Here is a 10,615-nt window from a genome sequence, read left to right on the forward strand (position 1 = left end):
GAGCACCTGGTGCTTTACGGAGACAGGTGGGCCTGACGTTCTCTCCTTGCTCCTTTCCAGCTTTATGTCCTTAGTCAAGGACAGTGTGTGTACCGGGGAAAAGTCTCCAACCTTGTGCCGTATTTGAGGGACTTGGGTCTGAACTGCCCAACCTACCACAACCCAGCCGATTTTGGTAAGTCGAGCCTTGACCAGCCAGAAGGAAAAGAAAGGGTTTTTCCCATTCTTGATGGGTTTCCACTTTTACCTGAAGTCCCAGTCAGGAGTCACTTGAGTATTCTGCAGATGGTTCAAGCGCCGTCCTGTGGCAGAACTTTTAAGGTCAGAAAAGAGATCGTCTTTCCTCCAGATGAAAGTGTCTGGGATCATGTCAGGGAGCCGGTGTAAAGGAAGTGTCTGGGAATCATGTCAGACATGGTGTAAAGGAAGTCACTTCTGAGAAGAAACAGCCTTTTAAAGAAAGAAACGACCCTCCCATCAGATCTGCCCCTTCTTCACCTGCTCTCCAAGCGCAGACCTGGTCCCTCTCGCCTCCTCTTTCTCTGAAGCTTCGTGTGTACCAGACCACGAACTGCACGCTCCCCCTACCCGTCACCTCCTCCCCCAAGGCCATGGTACTTGGGGGGGTCTTGGCCATTGCCTCCTGCCTTCCCTGGGTGGCTGTACCAAAGCGCCACAGCCGCGGTGGCCCTAAAGCAGCAGGAATTCGTTCCCTTGCAGTTCCGCAGGCCAGAAGTCAAGTTGCTGGCAAAGCCACCCGCCCTCCGAGGGCTCCAGGGGAGGGTCCTTCTGCCTCCTCCAGCTTCCGATGGCTCTGGCATTCCTTGGCTTGTGGCCCCATCACTCTGCCCTCTGCCTCTGTCTTCACATGGCTCTTATCTCTGTGCCTCTGTGTCCTCTCCTCTCCTCACAAGGACACCAGTCACTGCAGCCACGGCCCATCCCACATCTGGGGTAATTTCATCTCGAGATCCATAACCAATCACATCCGCAAAGGGCCGTTTCCCACTAAGGTCACGTGCTGAGGTTCCGGGTGCCCGTGAACGCTCAAGGGATTCTGTTCAACCTGCGACAGCCCTCGGCCTTGGTCACTCAGCTGTCTTTCTTCTAACTGTCTGGCCACCCGCTCCCAGGATTCTGCATTTCCTACAGCACCATCTCCCAAACTGGGTTCCGGGAGGTGCCCACTCTTCCGAGAAGTGGGCTTCGCGGAAGGGGCGCCAGTGGAAGCCGGAAGGAGATGAGGGGCAGGGGCTTCGTTTACAGGGAGGACTTGAGCGTGTGGACGAGGCAGTGGGCGGGCCCGGGTTCTGGTTGCATATTTGTTGAGAGGGAAGGACCAGGGGCGGGTGCTGCTGAGCAGGGCAAGGGCGGGGAGGTCCGAAGCCCGCGGAAGGTGAGAACTTAGAGCGAAGGGTGGACGGGGGGAGAAATAGGGTGCGTGGGGCTTCAGGGAGGCCTCGGACAGGGAAGGGTGTGGCTTTGATTTCCTCAGTGCTCCCTGAAGAGAGGGTGAGGACTGGCTATTGGGAGAGGAGAGGGATGTTGGCGAGTGGAGCAGGTAGCGCTGGGCTCCCATGGCGTCGTCGATGACGGTGTCCGGGAAGAGCCACCATATTCCGGTTTATGACCGGACCTAGCGGGGCTCGGCCACCCCAGTTCAGGCCCGGGGAAGCAGGGAGCTGGCTTTGCCAGAGGGGCCTGTGGCCTGAGGGCAAAGCTCGGAACTTTGGGCATCAGCGGATGTTTTTGTGGTGAGGGGCCAGAGGGTTCGGCAGGAGGGACGTGGGGAAGAGGGAGGGTGGGCTGGGCGTGAGCGGTGGGCGGACAGGGAGGGGCAGCCGTCCGCCTGGGGAGGGTGGAGCCAGGGGAGAAGCAAGTGGGGTAGGACCTTGAACGCGGGGTGGTGGCAGCCAGCGCCGAGGGTCAGTGGAGGAGAAGGCCTTGGGGACCTGAGAGGTGTTGCTGCCAGTCCTGGACATCGGTGCCTCCGGGGTGCCAAGCACGCCTCAGGGCCCTGGGCACCCCTTTCTCCGTAGCCCCCCTGAACTGCCACAGCTCTCAAACTCGCACCCCACTCCACGTGCAAAACGCGAGCTCGAGGTCAGGGGCCTGCTCCGTTTTGCCCGCCTCCCAGCTCCGACGCTGAGGTTTGAATGCCCGCAGCAGGCGTTCAGTACACACGGGTGGGTGCCGAGGATCCCAGAGGATGCTCGTGCGTGGTGGCCTTGGCTGGGGGTTACCCGTATGGTCGCTGGACGGTTTGCCCGTATGGTCGTCGTGCAGCTTCTATAGAACACATAAAAGTACTCCCGCTGGATTCGTGACTGGTTACAAAATGAAAGAGGCCCGTGGTTTATATCAGCCGTCTCGGGCGCCTGCCCAGGGCCCGGCTGACCGCGCGTGTCTGTGTCTCGTGCAGTCATGGAAGTGGCATCGGGCGAGTATGGTGATCAGAACAGCCGCCTGGTCAGAGCCGTCCGGGAAGGCATGTGTGACTCGGACTACAAGAGAGAGTCGGGGGGTGACGCCGAGATGAACCCTTTCCTCTGGCACCGGCCCTCTGAAGAGGTAAAGCGGGCAAAACGATGACAGGGGTCAGCAATGTAGTGACCCGCCACCCGTGGGAGAGCTGCAGGCGGCATTCTGCGCCCAGCTGCGTGGGGCTCCTTCTGAGCCGTGAGGAAGTGGTCACAGGCCAGGGGTCCCACCTCCTCTCCGTCCTCCGTGTGTCCTCAGGACCCTGCTCCCATGGAAGGCTGTCACAGCTTCTCGGCCAGCTGCCTCACCCAGTTCTGCATCCTCTTCAAAAGGACTTTCCTCAGCATCATGCGAGATTCGGTGAGCTCGTTTGCAAAGGTCACTGCCGGTCACTCGCTGTTTTTTCCTCCTGATTTCACTTTCAGATTTTCCATTGCATTAGTCAGCTTTCACTCTGTGCTGCTGCCGCTGTGACGAACAGTCCCCAAATGCCAGTGGCGATGACAGTCAATGTTTTTGGGTCTCGCTCCTGTTATGTGTCGGTGGCTGAGCGTTGTGACCCTGCCCCACATCGTCCCATTTTGGGACCCAGAATGGAGGGACAGCTTCTAGAACGTGAGAGAAATGAAATGAAAACTTGTGGTTCGTGATGGCGACTTGTCACTTGTGCTCACGTCCACCGGCCAAAGTCAGTCACATGGCCAAGTATAACAACAGGGAGTGTGGTCCCGCTCAGGAAGGCACAGCAAGGTCAGGGCACGGGCGGCTTGTACAGAGGCTTATGGGAAGGTGGTGGTGAGTGGCTGGAGCCATAGTACCCACCCTCCAGTATGGACAGTCCGAGCCCCCCCGGGGGGGTGGAGTGCTCAGCGGGCCCCTGGAGCCTGGTCTGAGGATGGAGCGGTGTGGAGCAACCCGGGCTGGATCTCTTCAAGAATGGGCCTCTACGACGGCCATCTTCAGTCCCCCTCCCCACGACGGTTGTCACTTGTCCTCTGAAGGCAGACGGCCTGCGTTTGCCATTTTGGAACAAGTCTGGTCTAACAGCAGTAACATGCTGCTGCCCCTGCTGTGTGCCTGTGCGTGTGTGCAAGCATGTGTGCGTGTGCACAAGTGTGCATGTATGCTGCCGTCTGCATGTGGCATGCGTGTGTATGCCTATTGCAGCAGGCGTGCGTGTCTGGCATGTGTCGCATGCAGTGCACCGTGGCATCACATCGCAGGGTGGGAGCAGTGCAGACCATCACATGTGCTGTCAGTAAGGTGCCCGTGTGCGCCGAGCAAGTGTGTGTGCTGCACGTGTGTGTGCATGCGTAATGTGGTACGTAATGACGGGTATTGCCGTGTGCGTGAGTTGTATGCATGTGATACTGCATGTACATGCACGTGTGTGCATGTGTGGTGCTGCGTGTGTGGGTGCGATATTGCGTGCATGCATGTGTGGTGGTGCGTGTGTGCGTGCATGTGTGGTGTGTGTGTGTGTGTATATGAGAGAGAGAGAAGGCACACGAGCAGGTTTAGGGCTGGGGGCTGGTTTTTCTGGAGGAGGAGGGGCAGATGCAACAGGAGACCTGCCTGGCCGATGCCTCTGGTGGCCTTGTCCCTGTCATCTGCCACCGCCCGGCCTCGGGACTCCCGGGCGTGTGAGCATAGCCGTGTCTGCTCCCAGGTCCTGACGCACCTGCGGGTCACCTCACACATCGGGATCGGCCTCCTCATCGGCCTGCTCTACCTGGGGATTGGGAACGAGGCCAAGAAGGTCCTGAGCAACTCCGGCTTCCTCTTCTTCTCCATGCTGTTCCTCATGTTCGCGGCCCTCATGCCCACCGTCCTGACGTGTGAGTGCCCGGCTGACCCGGCCCCACCCTTCATCACCCGTCATGCGGCCATGCCTGAGCCCACGGCTTGGCCAGGGGATGAGTTTTCGGAACGCATAGTGCCTTTTTTTTTTTAATACCATTTTCTTTGTTGACAGTTGTAGATATTACTGTATTTTCTGTTAGATGAGAAAATACATACCATGTTCAAGCCAAAGGAATGAATCACTAATGGACGACTTTTAAGCATGGTGGAGGGCCGATGAGAGATTTCTAAAATGTTTTCTCATCAGGACCCCTCAAATTCCACTGCTTACCTAAAACAGCCCTGGTATAGCAAGTTTGTGAGCGTATAAAGCTACTCTCGGTGGGCTTCCGGCCACGTCTAGATTGCTTGCAGGGTGGACGGCCGTTGGTCGCTTGGGGCTGACAGGGTAGGAAGCTGTCGCCTTAGCAGACTCCGGCATGAACTCCTCCTCCCTGTGATGCCACCTCCCTAAAGTGCCCAGCATCTCCAAGTCTGGCTTGCGAGGTCTCGGCCCCGGGAAGGATTCGCGCTTGTACAGTTGCTGCATGAGACAAGTTTCGTAAGAGATGCTTGTACTCATCACTGAGCTAAGGCTCAGTATCAGCATAGATGCCGCCTACAAGATGTCTCTCCCAGTTACGAAAAGGGGGCAGTTTTCCCAGGCTAGGAAATCATTCCACATCCCTCCATCCAAACCCTAAGTGCTGTAAGCACCGGCGGGCCCACACCACGGCACGGGGCAGGCGGGGGACAGAGGGCACGGCACGGGCCAGGTGGGAAGCGGGGGGCGGGGCGGGGGCATGGCAGGACCGCCTGTGCGCGTACTTGGCACTCCTGCTATCTCTGCTTGACCCTGCCCCGTCCTCCTGTCTCCTAGTTCCGCTGGAGATGGGCGTGTTTCTTCGGGAACACCTGAACTACTGGTACAGCCTGAAGGCCTACTACCTGGCCAAGACCATGGCCGACGTCCCCTTCCAGGTGTGTGAGCGAGCGGCGTGTGTTTGAAGAGGGGCGGGGGTCTCCCTCGCACCCTGTAGGACAGGGCGGGAAACGCCGAGTCCCCTGAGCGTGACGGGCCCCATGCTTCCAGATCATGTTCCCCGTGGCCTACTGCAGCATCGTGTACTGGATGACGTCACAGCCGTCCGACGCCCTGCGGTTCGTCCTGTTTGCCGCGCTGGGCACCATGACCTCGCTGGTGGCACAGTCCCTGGGCCTGCTGATCGGGGCTGCCTCCACGTCCCTGCAGGTACCAGCCTAGGGGACATCGCGGGACAGGCTCTGCTGGGCTCAGCGCCACCCCGACTCCTGATCCCCCCCCCGCTCCCTGCGCCGGCTTCGCCAGGTCGACCCCCAGGGCAGGACTCACCTGGTCCTGGCCAGTCAGGATTGGCAGGTGCCCCTGTGTGGTGCTTGGTGTCTGCCAAGCGCTGCGCTGTCCCCACCTCACAGGTGGGGCCACTGAGGCCCAAAGAGGCAGTGTGATTGGGTCATGCAGGGTCAGGCAGCTGGCTCAGAGGCCACGTTCTGTTTTGTTGCCTTGGGGGACCCCTTGACCATCCCTTTGCCACCCCCATGGCACCCCCATGTTCCCACCCCACCTAAGTCCCTCCACGTGCCCTTCCTGGACACCCGCGCTGCCCTGCCCCCCGACCCGCCGAACCCCTGTGCGTTTGCAGTTCCGCAGCTCCATGGCTTCAGGGGGCCGGCTCAGGCCTTTCCTTAAAACAAAGCCAGACCTGTGGTGAATCACGAAACCTCAAAGCGAGCGGCTCGCACCCCAAACCAGACACTTCTGTGCCGCCCTCGTAAGACACATCCTGAAAACCGGTCCTTCCCTGTCCAGGAATATGGCCTTCGGGGCCACCTGAGGGGGAAGCTGGGTCGGACGATAAGCTCTCTCTGTGTCCCCCGCCCCAGGTGGCGACCTTCGTGGGTCCTGTGACCGCCATTCCCGTCCTCCTCTTCTCGGGATTCTTCGTCAGCTTCGACACCATCCCGGCCTACCTGCAGTGGATGTCCTACATCTCCTACGTCAGGTAGTGCACGGGAGGCTCTCCGACTGGGGGGCTTTACGGTCACACGGGGAAGGGGCCTGTCATTCACGTGCAGATGCTCACGGAAGCCACGGCTCGGCTGTCGGCTAAATGCCGGCAGGGTCCTCGCATCAAGAATCCAAGGGGATCGGCGACTTCTAGCTTTTCCTAGTTTTCTGTGCCCCCTGTCACCGTCACGGCCACAGCCACACACGCACGGGGGAAGCGCAGTGACCCAGGCCCCGAAGAGGCCCGGGACGGGGGGGCGGCGCATTCTGGTGCATTTGGGGAGCGTTTCCACCTTAGGCACGTCCTTCCTCTCCGAAGCAAGGGGTGCTCCCACCACGCTTCCAATCACTCCACACCCTGGAACGAACCCAGCGGAAACGGGCCGTGATTCCGGCGTCCGGTGTCCGGCGTGCGGGTTGGCGGTCGCTCGCTTGCCCTGCGCCCGGGGCTGGTTGGGCAGCTCGGGCCTCCAAAGGACGCGCTTGTCTTTGGAGCTTTTTCTGCCCGGCCGAGCCATTCCACGTGACCCGCAGATCCGAGGCCGGGACAAGCTTTTCTTGTCTCGAATGTCAGCTCTGACCCGGGCACATCGTTTGGGAGGAGAAAGCGGGAGCGGGCAGTGGTACAGAGGTCCGGCTGCCCGTGCCGGCGCCGACGCCGAAGCCCGAAGCCCGAAGCCCACGCCCCCTCTCCCGGCCCGCACACCTGTCCCGCCAGCGCCGGGCTGGACGGCGCGGTGGACGCTGCGGAGACGTTTCGTTAGCGCGCTGTGCACTGCCTGGGAGGCTGTGGGGCCCTTTACCGTGTCCGGCTTCTGAAAAGGACGGAGCGTCCGAAGGAATCGCAGGGTCTGCCATCCGCGTCCCTGCCACACAAACACCGATGATTCGTTCCCTTTGGGTTTCAGGTGGAGGCGCCGGAGGAAACGGAACGGGAAAGCGTAGCGAGGCTGCCGTGTGCGGGGAAGGCGCTGGGAGGTCGGGAGGGGGGTCAGTGAGGGGGCCTCTCTGGGGGGGGGCCCCGGGAATCGGAGAGAAGACGACGGTGTTTCGCCCTCAGCGAATGGAGGCAGCGTCGGGGACCTTGCGGGTGGCGTTCCGGTGGCCTTGCTCACACTGGGCTGGGCGCGTCCCTCCGCAGGTACGGCTTTGAAGGGGTCATCCTGTCCATCTACGGCCTCGACCGGGAGGACCTGCACTGCGACACCGACGAGACCTGCCACTTCCAGAAGTCGGAGGCCATTCTGCGGGAGCTGGACGTGGAGAACGCCAAGCTCTACCTGGACTTCCTCGTGCTGGGCATCTTCTTCATCTCACTGCGTCTCATCGCCTACTTCGTCCTGAGGTACAAGATCCGGGCGGAGAGGTAGAGCAGCCGCTGCCAGAACAAGGGAAACAGAGACGCTGAGGCCAGGCGCCTTGTGGCGTGTGCGGCCAGCCTGCGCCCGAGGACACGGGGCGGCCGTGACGCCAGCCCGGCCACCGCGTCTGGCTCGCGGGCGCCGAGCGCGCGGCCGCCCTGCCCAGCCGGGTCTTCTCCCCTCGCCCTTTCTAGCTTTAACTAGGAAGATGTAGAAAGGATGTTTTTTATATGCAGAATTTAAAAATATCACAACTGGGGCAGAATTCGAAACTGCAGCAAAGCTGGTGACCGGAGGCTTCCTCCGCACAGTTCCTCCTGGTGACCGGGGGACTCTGGTCCCGGACAGGGACGCGAGCGGACCCTCGGCACGTCGGTCATCCTGGCGGAGGAAGCGAAGCGGGCGGTGGTTTCATGTCGTGACTTGTTTTTCATAGTTACGGTCTGTCTCTTTCCAACGAGAAGTCATTTTCCAAGCCAAAAGTCGATGAATTTCATTCGTTTTAAGAAACTGTATCTTTTTAGTACTGGTTGAAGAGCAGCATTCAGGGCGAATAGCGTACTCTGTGTGGAGGTGTGAAGCCTCCGAGCTGGCGTCATTTACAGACAGAGCTCGGGACGGACACAGCAGAGGGGCCCAGGCTGAGGGGACATGGGGACCATGTGCGCTAAGCCGTGCAGAAATTTTAAAAAACGACACAAAAAGCTGTAAGGTGGAGATGGCCAACCCTTTCGAAGTCTTTTATTCCCCCCACGCTTCTTATTTTAAGCAAAATATATATATTTCTTTCTTCTTAACTTTTTGAGCACCTTCATTTTGCCTAAAAAAAAATTTCCAGAAGATCGACCCCACTGAGATTTTACAAACGTCTTCTCCGTCCTCACATACCACATCAACTACCTCCTCTGAACCTGGGAGAGCTGGGCTTGGGGACTGTCCCAGTGTGAGCGGTGAGGGCGCCGCAGGGTGCCGCGGGGACGCCGAGCTCGCCGACGTCGTGAGGCCCCGAGGCCTTCGCAAGGAACCGCCGGGCGCCTGGTGCGGCTGACGTTCTCGGCTCCACGAGGCGATGCACTTACAGCCGAGCCTGGGTCCCTCTCCCGAGTCCGGCCCGGGGCGGCGCGGCTACACTGTCACCTCAGTGCTGGGCCTGTGGAGACCCCCTTCTTTCTGGTGACGAAACCACATAAGTAGATGGCTCTGGGGTGGGAGCGCTGGGCGTTATCTGTGGGGCAAACGGCCTGGAGTCCCTAACGGGGCGCCCGTGTGCGTGTCAGCAGTCAGAGGCAGTGTGGCTGTGGGGCGGGAGGCGATTCTGGCCCGTGAAGGCCACCGAAGGAAGTGGAATTGCTTCTAGAACATCACCGTGCTGGGATTAGGGTCTCGGATGAAAGATGGCGTCTTAGGGCGCAAATTCACCAACGCTCTGACCCTCCGCTGCCTCGTCTGTACATAGTCGTGCTCGGTGGTCTTCACGGCCGTCGTCAGCTCGGACGGCTTCCTCCGATCTGTCCCCAATGCTCTTGTTTCCTACTTCGGAGAATGAGAATTTAGTTTTCACTTACGCACGAGTATTTCATTTGCAAAGGCTCAGACATTCCCCATTCACCCCTACATCCTTTTTAGCAAACACAATCAAGATCTATGAAGATGTCATTTGAAGTTCGCTTGTTCTACACAAATACAGCGCTGCCTTCCGGGCTGAGTTATCTAACCAGGGTCCAACTCAGCTTTACAAAAAGTCTTCATTTCATTTCAACATGGATTTGCCTGCAGGAAATCCCACGGTGAAAGGTCAAGGTCACGCGTCACGCCTCAGAATTGCATCAGGCGGGGTCAGCGCCTCGGACCGCTCCCGCCGAGCAGGCCCTTCTGGTTGTGGCTCCGCGACCCCACTAAGGACATGCACGCCGGGAACTGCGCTGAGTAGGGCCGACCGCCCGCGCTCCGCAGGCAGCTTCATGTCACTCGTGTCTCAGAAGTTTCAGCAGGACGCCGAGATGCCTGCAGATTTGAAAGCCGGTGTCCGAGGACACGGTGGCCTTTGGAGGGAGCGGTCTCCGAGGGGTTCGTGCTCCCCGCATTCGATGCCATTTCCCGCTGCTAATAACAGGTCACATCCTCCCCGTAACGGGTGAGGACCGGGTTGAGGCCCCCCACGGGCTGCCCGGCTTCTGGAAGGGGTTATTTTTTTAAGCATGCTGACTGGAGCGGTGCAAGACCACTGACGTCGGCGCCCAGGGCCATCTGCCCGGGAAGACCTGAGCCACGTCGAGCGAGGACGTGTCCTCCCGGGGCCACCTCTGCCACCAGCTCGTGCCCCTGCTCGTGCTTTCCCGTAGGGACCCTCGGCAGCGCTTGCCCAAGTGCTGCCATTCTGTCTGGAGACACTCGCCCTCTGCCCTCTAGTGTAGCTCCAGGAAACGCCCTGTTCCACCTACGACCGCCCCGAGCGACTTATCTATCTGTTTTCTAAACAGTCGTGATGGAGACGGAGGTGACGATGTGCCGTCTTCCATACACTGGGATTCAAACAGGCCGACTTCCCGAATCTAATTCTTTTGAGTAATTTCTGAATGTAGTTACCCTAATACCCCTTTCTTCTCTGCACGTCTCGGCTCAGAAGGAAGGACAAGGACCCTGGCCTCCCCGGCAGTTGGCAGAGGTGACCGTGGAGGCGTAGAGCATTTCGCTTTCCAAGGAGACTTGTCAGGAGAGAAGGGGCCACCGCTGGCCTGGCCCTCGTCTCTGCTGACCAGCCCCATCTCGGGAGCCTCTCGCCTCTGTCCCCTGTTCCGAGCGTTCCGTGCGCCTCTCCCTTCCACGCCCTGGACATCGGCTGGAGAATTCACTTCTCCACCAGTTTCTTTGGGAGGAAGTGGGA

General features: G+C 59.6%; 1 protein-coding gene across 3 annotated transcripts in view; it reads left to right on the forward strand.

The window, feature by feature from the left end:
• ABCG1 (ATP binding cassette subfamily G member 1) overlaps nucleotides 1-8,528 on the forward strand; it is a 63,010-nt gene extending 54,482 nt beyond the window's left edge. For 2 of the 3 annotated variants that reach the window (XM_039858043.1, XM_039858044.1), the window contains exons 8-15: nucleotides 61-175; nucleotides 2,423-2,571; nucleotides 2,740-2,841; nucleotides 4,151-4,319; nucleotides 5,204-5,304; nucleotides 5,417-5,575; nucleotides 6,247-6,365; nucleotides 7,512-8,528. In XM_039858043.1, the coding sequence (XP_039713977.1) occupies nucleotides 61-175; nucleotides 2,423-2,571; nucleotides 2,740-2,841; nucleotides 4,151-4,319; nucleotides 5,204-5,304; nucleotides 5,417-5,575; nucleotides 6,247-6,365; nucleotides 7,512-7,740 (1,143 nt within the window). In that variant the 3' untranslated portion in view covers nucleotides 7,741-8,528. The remainder of the gene's footprint in view (nucleotides 1-60; nucleotides 176-2,422; nucleotides 2,572-2,739; nucleotides 2,842-4,150; nucleotides 4,320-5,203; nucleotides 5,305-5,416; nucleotides 5,576-6,246; nucleotides 6,366-7,511) is intronic. The other variant, XR_005651782.1, reaches the window with a different exon arrangement.
• The last annotated feature ends 2,087 nt before the right edge of the window (nucleotides 8,529-10,615 follow it).

Source organism: Pteropus medius, unplaced genomic scaffold, assembly GCF_902729225.1.
Source record: "Pteropus medius unplaced genomic scaffold, Ma_sr-lr_union100, whole genome shotgun sequence".
NCBI lineage: Eukaryota > Metazoa > Chordata > Mammalia > Chiroptera > Pteropodidae > Pteropus > Pteropus medius.